The sequence below is a fragment of the Ailuropoda melanoleuca genome, chromosome 8, assembly GCF_002007445.2.
Source record: "Ailuropoda melanoleuca isolate Jingjing chromosome 8, ASM200744v2, whole genome shotgun sequence".
Taxonomy (NCBI): Eukaryota; Metazoa; Chordata; class Mammalia; order Carnivora; family Ursidae; genus Ailuropoda; species Ailuropoda melanoleuca.
This window is the reverse complement of record NC_048225.1, coordinates 55,133,863-55,150,406: the sequence shown is the minus strand read 5'-3', so window position 1 is coordinate 55,150,406 and position 16,544 is coordinate 55,133,863. Positions and strand designations below refer to the sequence as shown.

General features: G+C 56.4%; 1 protein-coding gene across 1 annotated transcript in view; it reads left to right on the top strand.

The window, feature by feature from the left end:
- The window catches only part of ARHGEF17 (Rho guanine nucleotide exchange factor 17), a 57,451-nt gene that overhangs the window by 25,664 nt on the left and 15,243 nt on the right, over positions 1 to 16,544 (top strand). Inside the window, 1 exon segment of the mRNA XM_011219887.3 lies at positions 13,193 to 13,270. Within this exon segment, the coding sequence (XP_011218189.2) occupies positions 13,193 to 13,270 (78 nt within the window).

Sequence of the window (16,544 nt, the reverse complement as noted above, 5' to 3'; positions counted from 1 at the left end):
AGTCTGCAAGCTCCCTAAAGGGGAGGGATCACCTCTGCCTTGTTCTGGCAGCATCCACACCTAGACCAGAGGTCAGATTAGTAGGTTGGTAGGAGCTGATAACACCTCAAGCTTTCCTCGGCCTTTGGTGGTTTGAGTATAATTTCTGGCACCATTGTAAGTAGGGAAGATTGCCTCTTTTGTCTGCTAGGATTTTGAGAGCCCCCAGGATTATATCTACAGCTCAGGCAGGCCCTGCTCCCTCCTCCCTGCCTCTCAGCTCCCTGGGGCTCTGGCCTGAGGCTGGCCTGGCCTTTCCCAGGGTGCCTGGCCCACAGCCCAGTGAGTCATCTTCCGCTCTAGAGGCAGGACACCCCATCCCACCCCGAAGGCACACAAATGGAACCCACCCCCTCCCTCTTCCCCAGCTTGTGCCTGGGTCCGAGAGAGGGAGGGAGCAGGAGGGTCTGGAAACAGACACTGGATAACTTCCTTTCCCACGATCCCTCACCCCAGCCTCCCTGCATGCCGGAGAACTGGGTGGAGGCGAGGGAAGGGAACCCTCCTTTGCAGAGTATCTACTGTGTTGCAGGTGTTCACCCTCATTTTCCAAGTGGGGAAACCGAGGCCGAAAGGAAGGGATGTTTGCAACAGCTGGAAGGTGGCCGTGCTGGGCCCACCCTATATGGGCCCAAATCTCTATGCTGTGTTCTATGCTGAGCAAAGTTTAGACATTTTGAATGAGACAGTTTCTGGAGTTGGGAGGGAGGGCTGTGGGAGATGACCTCACACACAGGTTCTGAGCTAGGACTGGGACCATAGGCCAAACCACTACTGTGGGCAGAAGCGTGCACAGGGTTGGGTGGGTGCGTTTCCTGGGAGCTACGGTTGCCAGATTTAACAATAATCCTACTAAGGCTTCATCAGATTCCAAACGGTATCCTTGCCCCCCACCCCTGGCCTCCAAGGGTGGGCCATCCTGCCCACTCAGTCTCTGCCTGAAAAGCAGAAATGACAGTCCCAGCCCCTTGGGTCCTGGAGATGAGGAAATTCAGAGCTTATTAGCTGGTCAGGAGGTGTTTTTCACATCTGTTGGGGTCTGTCTATCCACCTACCCCCTACCCTCCACCTCCTGCTTCCGGCCATTATCCTTGATGTTAAGAAACTCTTCCTTCCCAAGCTGGAAGGTCCAGCTGTATCTTCTTGAAATTAAGCGGGGATGGGGGAGGGCAGAGAAGAAGAAAGGGAAAAAACCCACATGAAAAAAAGACCAGTTAAATTCAAACCACATGCACCGCATCCCCTGCCATGCAGACCTCTGCTGCCATCTGTGGGCGTCTGCCGGAACTGCGTGTGCAGTTTCTCACTGAAGCCAGAAGGCTGGCTCCTGGCGCCGGAAATCTAGGAGGATGGTCAAGCTGTCCATTGGCTGTCTGAGGCGTGACCTCACTTACACACCTCCTTCAGGGAGCATGGTGAGGAATTTCGAGTCCACCTGAACCCTCCTTCGTTCCCCATTTGTCTACGGAGGAGGGAACAATCCCAGAGTGGGGAGCGACTCTGCTAAGTCACAGAGCAGGTCAGTCATTTGACACGTATGTATTGTGCACGTAGTGTAGGTCAGGGACACAGCCATGAACACAGAGAGGCCTGGTCTCTGCTTTTGTGGACCTTAAGGGGAGGAAGCTATGGACACAGACCTTCTTCTTGTTTCCATCTCTCCTATTATTGCCAGTCATCCAAGGAAGAGAATACAGCCCATTACCATCTATTTCAAGGAGTCCTGGGTTTGGCTTTGATTCATTAATGTGCTCTGTGACCCTGGGGAAGTCACTCGCCTCTCTGATACGCTGATGACTTGGGGTCAAATCCCAGTTTTGCCATGTCCAACTTCTTGACCTCAGGCACATTGCTTCAGTTCTTGGAGCCTTTCTTTAGTCATTTCTGAAATGGTGGTAATAGTTATACATAACTTAGAGGATTGGTTTGAGGCTTAAATGAAACAATACATGAGAAACAGCACCTCACCTGACATGAGCTGGTAGTAAAAGTCAGACCCCATCATGGGTCTGGGGAGTGCAAGTCCCTCCCGGAGGCCCAGGAGGGGGTCAGGAGTGCAGTGGGTGGAAGCGTTTCTTCTGGGTTGAGAGGTGGTCAGCCCAGTTCATCTGCCAGAAATTGGGCCCGAGCCCCCAGCACAGGGAGTGAGAGCTGCCACCTTGAACCTCCTGTCAGCCAGCAGGGTCAGTTTCTAGAAGGTGAGATTTTCTAGTGCTGCCGAGGTGGGGGGTCCCAGCTTAACTTCTCTGGGCCAATAGATGAAATCCAGGTCTGCACAGAAATCATCCCCTTGCTTCCCTTCTCCCTTTAGGACATTCAGGACCCTGGGTTCTTAGCTCAGTTCTGCCACTTCCTGGCTTCATCTGGCTTCATTACCTCTCCAGTCCTCAGTTTCCCCAGCGAGGTAGTTCTCACTCCGTCTTTCATGCAGTTGCATCTGGATAGTGACTGGGCTGGAATCACCTTGAAGGCATCCTCACTCGTAGACCTGGCAATCCGTGCTGGCATTTGGGTGGGACCTTATCTGGGCGGTCAGCGGGAATATCCTACTCGTGGTCTCTGCATGTGACCTGGGCTTCCACACAACGTAGCAGCCTGGCTCCAGGAACAAGGGACCCAAGAGAGCAAGGTGGAAGCGCATGGCATTTTTACGGCCAAGCTTTGGAAGCAAAAGCATCCTTTTTTCTGTCTTCCATTCATCAAGGCAGTCACAGAGGTCACCCAGTTGCAAGGGGGAGGGGACGTAAACCTCATCGGGCTACGGAAGGGTGTCAGTACCGCACTGGTGGTGCTGAGAATACTGTGGTAGCTGTCTTTGAAAAGCGCCAGCTGCCACACCTCCCTGGGGTAGCCCTGCGGATGAGACAGCCGTGTAGAGTGCTAGGCTCGTGCCCGGCACACGGTGAGTGCTCAGAAAACAACAGCTATGGCTGCTTTTGGTTATTAACGAAGTGGCCTTTGCTGTTCACTTCTGCCACGGAACCACATGGGCCATCTCCCACCAATGGGCTTGAGGTCTCATGGTCACGGACCACTGACAGAGGGATACACAGGCACGTGGCGAGTCCACACAGATGGGACACACGTCGTGTCACTCAGTCCCACCTCCAGGTGCACACAGTCCCACCCACGCAGGGCAGCGGCCTTCCTGTGGCAGGAAGGCCCTGAGGCTCCTTTGGCCCTAGAGCTCTCCTTCCCATTCCCCAGCACATTCCCCAGAATTCTGGGGCCTACCCTGCGCAGCCAGTCTCAGGAGAGCCCTGTGGTTTGGACACTGCCTGGGAACTCTGGAGCCTTGAGAGGCTCCTCCTTCCAGAAGAGAGGGTCTGTCTATAGGGGATAGGCCATGACCTGGAAAGGCAGGACAAAGGGACAGACGATGGGAAGAAGAGGGAAGGGGTCTCAGACAAGAGCAGATGGAGAGACTGAAGCCCCAAGAGGGGAAGTGGCTTTTTGAAGGTCACATCACCACTAAGTGGTAGAGCCAGGATGTGAGCCCCAGCAGTGGCTGCAGAGCCTGCCCTCTTCATTTCTCTGCCAAGAAGTCCCTTTCTTGGAACGTTGGTCTCATTGAGAAGAACGTTGTCTTCTCATTGAAGACAGCAAAAAGCTCCTCGCTGAGGAGCGCAGCACCATCAGTGAAATGAAGAGCCCATCAGGTTGGGAACGTCCAGCACTGGCTCCGTGCCGGTGGGTATCCGTGGGGTCAGGAACGCCAGACAGTCCATCGGGGCCATTAGCCAGGGCTCGGTTCCCAGGGAAGAGGATTCTCCTTGATCCCAGCGTAGCCTGTTGACGACATTCTGTTTTCCACCAAAACCACCCTGGGTCAGGAGAACCTCTTTGTGTCGTCATCTCGGTACCAGTGAGGCCGGAGAGGGGCAGTGCAGACATTTCGTGCACCAGGGAGGCAGCGGGGAGGCCAGGCTGAGTGCCTGAGTCTGAGGGGAGGTGGAGAGGGGCTCTCCTCTCAGACGAGGAGGTGGGTTTCAGAGTATGGGCCCTGCAGGCTGTCACCTCAGCTTCACCCCTTCTCAGGTGACTGCCCTGAGCCTCAGTTTCCTTGTTTGTAAAATAGAGGAGAAACAATAACAGAGCCCTGGATGTAGGGCTACTGTGGGGATTAAAGGAGCCAGAGCTTGGAAAGCAATGGTGGGGTGCTTGACACCCGGACAGGATCCCAGCAGCGTTAGTGATGGTGAGGATTCTAAGATTATGGTGTTCCCAGTCTGGTTTGAGCAGCTCTGGGGTCCAGACCCTCTGTGGCAGATACTTAGAGCTGCGCAGATAGGAAAGGCTGGAGACCGCCCCCCCCCCACGGGGGCCCAAGGAGACCCACTGCCCCAGAACCTGAACTGCCTTTGTCACTTCTTTTTTGATCCCTGTCTTCCCATTTAGACTGTGGTGCCCAGCCAGGCACGGACCTCTTTCCTTACCTTTAAATCCCCGGCACAGTGCTCGGTACCTGGTGGGTACTCAAATATTTGTTGAACTAATCAACAAGTGAATCAAATAAAAATTCCAAGAATTACTCATCCATTGAACCATGTGTCTGCGCATCCATTCACGTGTTCCTTTGCTCTGTTCACCCATCCATTCATTCGTTCACCTATCATCATCCCATCCTTTCACTTGGTCAGCCCTTACTCATTACCCATCTGTCTGTCCATCCATATGTCCTTTCTCATCACTGGCCCCCAGTTGGTCCAGCACTAGCTGCAGGACCAAGTGGGCCCAAGTGGGCAAGAAGTCTTGTAGGAGGTCGTGGTGGGGCTCATAGCGGGAGGTAAACAGGGTATTAGGCTTCCTTGAGAGAGGGGGAAGGGTCAGCTGACTGAGTGGAGGTAGGGAGAGCTAGGTGTTCCCCAGGACCAGCAGAAGGGTGGTTCCACCCAACCTGGGTGCCCAACCTGCTTTTCCCACAGTGGGCTTGTGGCTTTGTGGAGCAGAGTGCTTTTGCCCCTCCCTGCCTCTCGTCTTCCCCTGCCGAAGGAGGATGGGAGCTGCTTGGTGGGAGGAGGTTGGTATATGTGTTGTGGTGGGGTGTGGGGTATGGAGGGGAGAAGAGGGTCCTTACCAGCCACCTCATACACTTATAAAAACTATTCTGAGCCAGACCCACTCCAAACAACTGCAGATACCCAAAAGGAGAAGAGACATCAGTGCCTAAAAGGGGAGGTCAGTTCAGCCAAACAACAAAAGAACCAGACCTGCACAGGGGTGCTCTGGGCATACATGGTGTGCCCAACCCCCAGCCCAGCTGACCTCACCCTGAGGGGCTCTGATGCCTTGCTGTTGCGGGGGTGATCCCTGGACACCCTGATTCAGCAGCTGTGTGCTCCTGTTCCTTTTCTCAGCTTCCTTTCATTTCCCCACCCCACCAGCTCCTCTGTTGCCATGACAACGAGCTTGGATGTAATTAGCCATCTTTAATGAAGCAGCAGCAGCAAGCAGTGCCTTAGCACCAAGCCCTGCCCCCTTTCCAGGGCAGTGGCCTCCAGTGAACTCTGCCATCTGGGCACCCACATGCCTCTGGATTTCTTCACCTCAGGATGTTGTTCAAACCCTGCCTCCTCCAGGAAGCCCTCCCTGAATACCCCCTTCCCCCTCCAGGCAGAGGTGTCTCCCTTTGCTGAGTCCTGTATATTGTCTGGGAGCTCCTGGATGCCAGCCAGAGTGGGTTCATCTGTGCAGGGCCTAGTCCTGCTGAAGTGAGTGAGGGAATAGATGCACCTACCTAACAAGCCCGAGCTATGCACAGCCTCCCAACTGCTCCAGGGAAATGAGGCCCCAGGTCATGTAGCTGGAGGGAGGGTAGATGCAGGAGGAGGGGCCGAGAGAAAACCAAATGTGAGTTAAGCAGCTACGGTGATCAAGCAGTGGGCCAGACGCTCCAGCCACAGCCCTTGTGCTGATGTGGGATTATCCTTGGGACCTGGCTATTTAGATTTGTCCAGGGGGCGTGTCCGTCCTCTGTGCTTAAATCATCACTCGGTCAACTGGTCTGGCTGTTCCAGACCCTCCTCCAACCTGCACAGCCCTGAGAGGAGGAGGAGGAGGTATAGCCCCCCCCACCCCCCGGGGGGGTCCATAATCCATCCCATAGGGAGGGTACGAGGCAGATGGACTCACTGGATTTCTTGGTTCAAACTAGAGGTGGAGGAGGCCTTGGGGCCCTCCTGGGGGACCCTTGTTCTGCCTCCCAGGGACAGAAGAGGCTCGGCCAGAACCTGGGCCCCAGGATGGGATGTGGTGGCTAGGCAGGCTGTAGGCCTTGAAGGCTCTGTGCTGCCAGTGGAGAGATTGCTGGGCCCCACCCAGAGTTTCAGGTCTGTAGGGTGGTGTGTGTGTGTGTGTGTGTGTGTGTGTGTGTGTGGTGAGGGGGTGAGAATGTGCATTTCTAACACATTCCCTGGGGGTACACAGGGCCTGCACTTCGAGAACCATTGTCGTAGAGGGACCAGCAAGGGCGCTGGTACAGAGCACACACTCATGCTTTCATTCAACAGGCTGGCTCAGGAGTGCCCCTGGCCAGGCCCTCATGGGACCCAGGAGAGACAGATGGCTTCGCTGGTTGTTTAAGGCAGCACGAGCTTAGCAGGCACTGCTCAGGCGTCAGGCTCGGCCCCCTAGTGCAGCCTCACTGCGCTGGGAGCCGCTGCCAGGTGGGGGTCACACCTGTTCTCTCTTGCTACTTTCTTGGAGTTCTCTGTGCCTGTTTTCATTGTTGACTACTTTGGGACTGTCTGTTGGGAAGTTAAAATTTGAGTGTTGGATATTTGAACTCTCTGAGGAGGCCAGTGCTGCTGGGCCCATGGCCTGCCCCCTCAGGAGAGGGTAAGGAATAATTCCCTTGGATGGGGCTGTGGGGTGATTCACCAGCTGAGGGCTGCACAGGGGAAGGTGGCAAGGGGGCAGAACAGCACAGGAGGCTGCAAGGGTCAGCAAGGGGTTGATCCTGTGCCATGGGCTGCCAGGGGTGGTTAAAAGGTTTGCCTCCCCGGGATGACTGCTCAGTGTTTGGGGAGAAGGGAGGGGGAAGAGTTAGTGAAGTTTTGTTTATTAGCCAACATCTGTGTGCAGAGTGCTGTGATTTACAAAGGGCCATGGACCCTGCCCTCAGGGAACCTACAGCCTCCTGGGAGGAGACGGCCATCAATCTAGGAATTGTTCGAATGTGTAATTACAAACTATGGTATCTGGTTAAGAAAAACGGAGAATCTTTGGGGCGCCTGGGTGGCACAGCGGTTGGGCGTCTGCCTTCGGCTCAGGGCGTGATCCCGGCGTTATGGGATCGAGCCCCACATCGGGCTCCTCCGCTGGGAGCCTGCTTCTTCCTCTCCCACTCCCCCTGCTTGTTTTCCCTCTCTCGCTGGCTGTCTCTATCTCTGTCAAATAAATAAATAAAATCTTTTTTTAAAAAATCTTTAAAAAGAAAAACTGAGAATCTTTGAGAGCACGGAGCAGGTGCACCTGGCCTGATCTGAGGATCTGGGAGGGCTTCCCAGAGGAGGTGACATTTGCACTAAGCTTAGTCTTAAAGGAAAAGCAAAAACACTGCTAGGAGAGGGAAAAGGCATGGGCCAAAACCCTGAGGCAGGAGAGAGCCTGGTCTATTTCTAGGAGTTAAAACAGAAGTGGTTGGGGCATATCAAGCAGGGCAAAGAGAGGGATGGAGGGGAGTGGCTTGGGCGATGGGTCTCCGCTGTGCAGGAAACCCAGGGGAAAGCAGGTTTGGGGGAGGGCATCAGGAGTTTGGTGCTTGTGGAAGCCCTCAGTACACTGAAGAAGCATAAAGTCAGCCAGAGCAGAGACACAGCAGAGGGACCCCCAGTCAGCTGCAGGCTGCATCAGAGCCCCCTGCTGGGAGGTGGGAACTTGTACAAAAACAAAGCTCACCCTGCCCCCACTCCTGATTAAATGGGTCTGGGATGTGCTCTGGCATCACCTGCGATTTGAGGACCAGGTCGTGAGGATCATGCTTGGAAACATTCTGGAACATCATCTGGTGATGGTGGTGGGGGCTGTAAATGCCTGAGCCCCTCCCCACGGCGGGGTCTGGGGTGGAGAGGGATAGGACTGGAATCCACTAGAACTGTCTCAAGTATAGCACACAGGTCAACTGGGTGGGGTGGTAGTAGGCATGACTCAGGATGGGCCCTTTCCCCTATCAGGCCCTACTGCGCCCGGGACGGGAGAACAGTGTCAGTTTCCAGGGATGTGCATGTATATATGCTCATCCCTAAATATGTGTGCCTGTTTGTGCCCGGTTATAGATGTGTGAACCGGAAGCATGTGCCACCGTGCAGCACCGGGTCGGGTTCATGTGTGTCAGGGTTCAGGTCTGTATGGGACTACGTCGATGTGTGTGCACTTGGCCCTCACCCACACCTGTATACAAATCAGACCAGAGGGCAGCTTTCCATGTATATGGGCCTATTCGGTGTAGATCCGTGCATGCCCCTGTGTGTACCTGTGCGGCTACAGGTGTGGACAAAAGCTCCATGTCTCCCAGTGGACTGGCCTTTGTCGACGAGTGTGCGCCTACTTCTGTCCTCAGAGGGGGATGGGTCCGCAAGGGGAGGCCGCGGCGTGCTGGAGCGGCGGGGCCCAGATCGGGCCGTCCTCAGCGTGTTGGGGGAGACCGGGCGGAGCGGAGAGGGCGGGCGGAGCGGGGTGGGGAGGCCGGGGGCGGGGACTCCCCTCCGCTCCCCTCCCCCGCGCCAGCGGCGCCGAGCGCGCCAGGCTCGCCGGGCGCACTCGCTGAGCGGAGAAGGCAACAGCGCCGCCGCCCGGGCCATCGCGAACAGATCGACGCTGGAACTGACACCGCAACCGCCGCCGCGGCCGGGCTGAGCCCCCGGAGGGAGCGACGGTGGGAGAGAGGGGGCCCGCCGTCCCCCGCCGCCCCGGCACCCCCGCCCTGGCGGCGGCCCGGCCGCATGCTTCAGATGGTGAAGACCCTGGCCCAGTTCACCATCGCGCTGGAAGACATGCGCGATCTGGGCCCGGCCACCGCCTCCGGGGAGCCCGCCGGGAGCAGCGGTGCTGACGCTGAGGAGCCTGGGGAGGCCCAGGTACGGGGAGGAGGGAGACGGCCAGGGACCTGGGCCAAGACCTAGAACCCAGTGGTCCCGGGCCTGGGGGAGGCATGGGTAGATGCTGGGGCACAGGACCCGGAACTCGGATCAGGCACACCAGCTGCCTGGCTGTGGGCCTGGGGGCTCAGAGCCTAGGGATGGGGGCAGGGAGACTGAGGGTATGAGCAGCCCTGGCACGGGTGGTATGACTGGCAGGGTGCTGAGGGTTGGTGCCACCGGAGTGCAAGCTTGGGATGGCAGAAGGGCTGGCAACCTCAACCGGAGCAGGGGGCCTGTACCCTGGGACCCAGCTTTGGCAAGGCCTAGTGGTTCGTAGTGCGTGATATGGGTCAGCCTGTAGCCAGAGACTGTCTCCAGAGGTATCCTGGGTTCACAGGCTCTGGAAGGAGAGGTTTTATCAGCCTCTCTCCAGCAGGCCTGCTGCAGTCCCCAGGTGATGTATGTGCTGGGGGGATGGGGCATTGGGAGTAGCTGATTCTGCTCCCGCCTTGCCATTCTCTCCCTGCCACTGGACCTGCTGGGCCTTGGAGGTGTCATGCTGTGGTGGCAATGGTGGTGTCCCCATTCCTGGCTCGGTGCTCTTCCCTTCTGGGGGAAGAGGAGGGGGAGGCTTCCAGGGGCTGTGTCCTTGCCTTTGTGTGTTTCTCTGGGCCCGGACTCTGATTGTCCTGCTCTCCTGGGCCCCCGTGGGGGCTCTGGTTCTGTCTTCCTCCCCATGCTGTGGAGTGTGTGTTGCCCACATCTCTGGGCTGAAGGCCCTGGTTCTCAGCTAGGTGACTAGGCTGCATTTCCTTTTGGTCTCTTTGCGGGGTGTCTGGCCTGTACACAGCCTTCTGTGTACATGTGTCTCTGTCTTCATGCTGTGTGGATAGGGGCTTAAGCTTTGGGTCGTGATGTCCCAATCCTACTGGTAGGAGAGGCCCTCTTCCGTCTTCCTGCTGTATCCCTTCAGCCTCCCTCTCTCTCCCACTTCAGCGCCCCCTGTAGTAAAGGTCTGAGGATGGGGCTGTTGAGGGGTGACGGGCTCTGGGGGGGAGGCCGGGCCTCTGGGGGAGGCTAGGCCTACAGGGCTGTCCCGCCCAGAACAGGTGGGCCTGCTAATCTGCTTGACAGCTGCATTGCCCGTCTCCTGCTTCCCTGGCTCCCCCACCCCCACATGCACTCACCCCCGTGTCTGGGCACGTGCAGAAGGGCACTCCATGCAGTGACAGGGAGCTAGCCTTAATTTCCATGCCTCTACCTGACAGCTGAGTGACAGCCCACTGTGCTTTCAAGCAGGAGGAGGCTGGGAAGGCGGGTGTTGCAGCGTCAGCCTCCCTGCATGAGTTACCCCAGCCCTCTGGGCTGGCAGGCCCAGCCCCAGCCCTGCCTCGCTCAGGAGGCCTCCCTGCCTGTGACCCTCACCCCTGGGCCTAGCAGGGCCAGGCCTGGGAAATGGAAGAGGGAGGGAGGCTGCGCCGCTTGGGGCTGAGCCTGTCAGGGAGCTCAGGGAGCTCCCTGTCCCCACCGGAGATGGATGTAAATGAACCATTTTGCTGAGGTGAAGTAGGAATGGACCTGGAAGACCCAGCATGTGTGGAGAGAGCCGTCCTGCTTCCCAGCTCCTTGCTTTCACAGCACTGGGAGGAAGGCATTGTTCATTCCGTTCCATTGAGGAGAATGTGGGAACCTAGGGCAGTTAGGGGACTACCCAAGGTCACACAGCTAGTAAGGGCAGAGCCAGAGACCCTGTGGCCCGTGGCTGGCCAGTCAGTCTGGGTGAGAACTCTGGGTTCTTGGACCCTAAGACTCAGCATGAGGGGGCTAAAGAGACTCGGGTCAGGGCACCTGGGTGGCTCAGTCAGTTAAGCGTCCAGCTCTGGGTTTCAGCTCGGGTCATGATCTCAGGGTTGTGGGCTTAAGCCCCACAAAAGGCTCCGTGCTCAGTGGGGAATCTGCTTGAGATTCTCTATTGCCCTCTCCCTCTACCCCTCTCCCTGCTCTCTCATGCGCTCTTGCTCTCTCTCAAATAAATAAATCCCTTAAAAAATAAATAAATAAAGAGACTCGGTCTCCACTCTGCTAGTCACTGGCTGTGTGACCTTGGGCAAGTCAAGTCACCTCTCAGACTTGACTACCTCACCTGTAGAATGGAGATGATGACTTCTATGAGTGTGTGGCTGAAATGAGGCCATATCTGTGAAGTGTTGAGAGGGCCCTGGGGGCAGGGGAGGATTGGGCATCTGGGCCTTTCTTTGGGAGGCCCTTCTGGCCTTTGACGCTCTCCCAAACTCTCCATCCTAGGGTGGTCCCAACTGGAGTTCCCTCCTACCAGCAGCTGCCCTGGTGTTTTAAAGGCCTTCAGATCACTGAGGATGGATGATCTGACTATAGCTGGGGGCTCTGAGGCAAAGCCCAGTGTCTTCTCACCCATCAGAGCACACAGCTGGTGGGAGTGGGGCCAAGTCAGTATCCTCCCCTCCCTCAAGGAAGAGCTGTTCTCAACCCCCACCTGTGAGTTCTTAGCACAGAAGCCTACTTTTCTGAGTGTGTCTCATTGTTGACAGGTTTGGGGACCGACCTGGCCCCGAGTCCCTGAGTCAGAGGGAGGGGGTCACGGGGAGGTGGGCACACTACGGGCAGAGGGGTGAGCGGGGGCGGGATCAGGCAAGCTGAAGAGGCCTCGGGCTCGGGTCTACTCAGCAGACATAGAGCTGGGGCACAGCAGTGACCAAGGCAGCTCCACTGGTCGAGTCTCAACTCTGAGGGGCTCCAGGGATGGGGACCGGAGGGATGCCACAGACACGGACACCCATCTCCCGTTGCCACGTGCAAAGAACATACACTCAGACCAGCAGCCTTGATGGCTGGAGCCTGAGACAGGGTCCGGATAGGTACCCTGGCCGAGCTGAGGCCTGGGAAGGAGAGTGGGGAGGGGAGAATAAGCCCCAGAGATCCTGGGCCCAGAGGAGGCCTTGTTCGGGACCACGCCAGAGACTTAGAGGATATTTGGAGTGGAATCCCTCACCAGGAAGGGAGGCTGTTGGAGCTGGTGCTATCTGGCAGAGGCTTCCTGGAAAAGGAGTGGGCCAGAGGCATAGAAACTGGTGGCAAGGGGCAGTAGGTAAGCTGAGTCCCAGGGAGTCAAATACAGAGGAGGCATCCTCTGTCTGGTTTCTAGCAAAGCCTTCCCACAGAATAGGGCTCCCCTGTCGGAGAGGCATGCCCTGTCCCTGGAGGTGTGGGTGCAGAGTCTGGGTGACCCCTCAGGGACTCCGTACTCTAGACCATCAGATGCTTAGGATGGAGGCATTAGTTCCTGGGTCTCCTTTTCCCCATCCCTAAAATGGTAAGAAAAACATCTACCTCGCAGGGTGGTCAGGAAGATGAAATAATATACGCTTAGAACAGTGCTTGGTGGGGAGTAGGGCTCAGTTAACCTTTTATACTGAGAGAACGGATATCCAGCCTTGTCTGAGAGTGGGTAAATCCTGCCCTCACTCGGCTCTGTGACCTTTGGCACTGACTTCACCTTTCTGAGCCACCTTTTCTTCATCTGTGGCAGGAGGCCACAGTTTCCATTCTCAGGGATGGTATGAAGCCCAGTCTGGTAGGGTCTGACCCCATAGCACTGAGCCTGAAGGAGGAGTTTTCCGAGTTGGCAGCTGGAGTGGGGGGTGGCCTGGAGGCATCTTCCTTTGCAAAGGTGAGAGGTGATTGATTATTTTGAGTCCTTTTCAGGAGCCCAGTGAGTAACCTCGAGGTAATCAGGAGATCATCAGCTCTGCCAGCAGTTGTGGGGGTGGTGGTGGAGGAGAAAGGGGCACACTCTGGACAGAGGGGTGTTTGAAATGTAGGGGGGAGGGTGCTCCCTGCACAGCATGTGAGCAAGTATCTGGCAGGGTGGAGGTCCATGGTACTTGGGGTAACAGCCAGCAGCCCTACGTGGTGGGAATGCAGGCCTTGAAGGCCAGGGAGAGGATGTGGATGGGCTGTCTGGGTCCATGGGACTGCAGGTGGTGGGGTCTGAGCGGAACAAGGCACTACTCACCCTCTGCCTTCTGTCCCCCCAGGACATGCGGAAGCACGTGACCATGACCCTGCTGGACACGGAGCAGTCGTATGTGGAGTCGCTGCGCACCCTGATGCAGGTGAGGCTCGAGGCTGGACCAGGCTGCTGAGTCTAGGAGGCCATCAAACGTGGGAATAAACCCATTTTGTGGACGGGATGGAGGCTAGAGAGGAGAGAGGAATGACCCTGGGATACCTCACCCCTCCTTGGGGAACCCTCCCATCATGTGACTACCCCAGAGGAGGAAGCCCCGTCCAGGGCAGGAGAGAGCATAGAGGGGACTTAATAAGGCCAGGCAGGCCACCCCAGGGCAGGTGCTCCCTCCTTTCACTGTCCTGCCACCCCCCCCCGGCAGCCCTGTGCCTGAGCTTAGATCTGTGCCCCCGCCCACTGTACCCCCTTCCATTTTATTTGTTGACTGAGAAAATAATTGTTGCATGTGGAATCAAATGTTGGACACCTGCTGTGTGCCAGGCCCTGTTCCAGGTATAGGAAGCACAAGGACGAATAAGAGAGACAAGCCGCTGCCACGGGACCTCACAGTCCCGCTGGGGACATCGTTGAGTGTATGGTCACTTTCAAAGTATTGAGGGGGCACCTGTGAGGTGTGGGGTCAGGGCATTTTCCCTGGAGGAGGTGCTGGCTTCCTCCCCACCTGTCCTTTCAGCAGCAGGAACAGCAGGTGCAAAGTCAGGTAGGGAGAGGCCAGCACAGAGCGCAAAGGGTTGGTCCTCTGAGGATGCTGGGGGAGCCAGCGGGAGCCACGTGGTAGGGGCCTTGAATATCAGGAAGAAGGTTTGGACCCTACCAGGGGCACTGGAGAGTAAGCGAAGGGCTTTGAGCCAGGGCAGCATGTCATCTGATTCATGCTTTACAAAGTCTGACTGAATGCTGGGAAGGTGGGCAGCAGAAGAGAAGGCCGAGGCCACTGAGGGTGGGCGAGCAAGGAGAGGCCAGGACCAGGGGAGAAGCCACAGGAAGGGAGTGTTGGGATAGACATTCAGGAAGTGGACTGGTCAGGCCAGGCACGGTAGCTGGTTGGCTGTGGGATGAGGCCTGGACTCCTGGTCTGGGTGATGGAAGCACTGTAGGAACCCCACCTGTGAAAGTTGGGGTGAGATGGCCAGATCAGGTTCCGACGTGGAAAGGCCCCCGAGTCAGGATGCGCCACATTCCAGAGAATGTGGATCAGAGCCGAGGTGGGGCCTGGCTGGCACGGTTGAGGACGAATTTAATCAAGCCATCTAGGTGGAGTGAGAGCAAAGAACAGAAGGTAGAGCCCTGGAAACATCCAGAGTGTTCATTCATTTACTCCACAAATCTGCAACGAGCGTCTTCTGGGTGCAGACCGTGTTCTCAGTGAGGGTTCAGCAGTGAGCGTGAGTGATAAGGTCGTGTCTCCTGGAGCTCACAGTCTATGCAGAGACTGGCAGTAACTAGTCAGAGAAACCATACATGAGGACAAATGCGGGCGCAAATGTGCACGGAGGGTGTATGTGTAACAACTCAGTATCGTTCAGCCAGAAAAGGGAGGAAATTCTGACACATGCCGCAACATGGGTGAACCTCGGACATGATGCTGAACCGAAATGAGCCAGTCACAAAAGGATGAATACTGTATGATTGCACTTCCACGGGGTGCCTAGGGTAGCCAAGTTCATAGAGACAGATAAGTCGAACAGTGCTTGCCAAGGGCTGGGGGAAGGGAAGTGGGAGTTAGTGTTTAATGGGTATGGAGTTGCGGTTTGGGAAGATGAGAAAGTTCCAGAGATGGATGGGGATGGTGGTTTCATAACAATGGGAATGCATTTAATGTGAGTATACTGAACTAAATACACCTAAAAATGATTAAGATGGCAAGTTTTATGATGTATATTCTGCCACACAAAAAAATACGTTGCTTTTATGTATTAAAAATAAGTGCACAGAAAGAGAACACAGAACACGGGCCTGCCCTGGTGTCAGAGGCCAGGGAGGGCTTCTCTGAGGTTGGGGTGTTCAGCGGAGACCTGAGGGCTGGGTAAGCGTTAAATGGAGGGAGCACCCGGAGGGAACTGTCCCGGCAGCAGGTGTAGCAGGGACAAAGGGTGGGAAGCTGGAGGAAACCTCGAGCAGTTGGCCATGGAGAGGTGGCCGGGGTGGCCACTGTACGAGGTGCTGGGACACAACCAGAATGCCATCTTTAAGAGATGCCCTTGGCTGCCAGGCGGCAGTAGTCATGCAGGGGTACAGCGGGCGTGGGGTCCTTTGTGGTCCCGTAGGTGGGAGTCGAAGGCATGGGGGTCAGGCAGTCCAGGGTTGGAGTCACTCGCCTCCTCTCTGGGTGATGCTAGCCTAATCACCTCACTTCTCTGAGCCCTGGTGTTTCTGTGTGCTAAATGTGACTGATCGTACCCGTGTCCCAGCGTGAAGGTGCAGAGGTAACGAGGCGGCTCATGCCTTGCTCACACACAGGGGCTGGCGGGGCCCGGGCGTGTCTCTCTGCCTTCGGGTCTCCTGGCCGGTTCAGGGCTGCACGCGTGGAGGCCGCAGGACCTGCCGGTGGAAGAGCAAAGGGGGGATAGTTCTCAGGAGGCCAGATGGAGAGTGTTGGTGGCGAGGGGTGGAGATGGGCAGGAGAGTGTCAGCCGGACCCAGGGACTGTCACTCAAGGCAGCCCTGGTGTGTCATAAGGGCTGAGGTCCAAGCCAGGCCACTGGTGTTCGAATTTGGCACTACCTCTCCACGTCACCTGGAGCAAGTTACATAACCTGTCTGTGCTTCAGCAGATTACAGGAGAGATGCGCGTAGAATGTAGCAGGTCTGCCCGTGTGCACGTGTGTGCGAGCGCATGCGTAGGCAGTCACATCTAATCCTTGCATGAACCTTGCGGGGTAGGTAGCATACCTCCCTCTTCCTATGAGGAGATGAAGGCTCAGAGAGGTTAAGAAAACTGCCCAGGGTCATCCATCTATTAAGTGGTGTTCTAGGCCATTTGGGCTGCTAGAAGGAAAATTCCATAGACTGGGTGGTCTGGACAACTACAGATTCAGTTCTCAGAGATCCAGGCGCTGGCAGACTGGATGTCTAGGGAGGACCCACTCCCTGGTTCATAGGGCCTTCTTTTCACTGTGTCCTCCCTGGTGGGAGGGCTGGGGGAGCTCTCTGGGAACTCTTTGATAAGGGCGCAAATCCCATTCGTGAGGGCCCTGCTCATATGACCTCCTCACCTCCCAAAGGCCGCATCTGCAGGTACCAGCACACTGGGTTTGAGCATAAGGATTCTGGGGGGACACAAGTGCTCATACTCAGAGCTGACGTTTATTGAGTGCTTCCTATGTGCACTTTACGTTAGATCAGACAAACCTCATGAT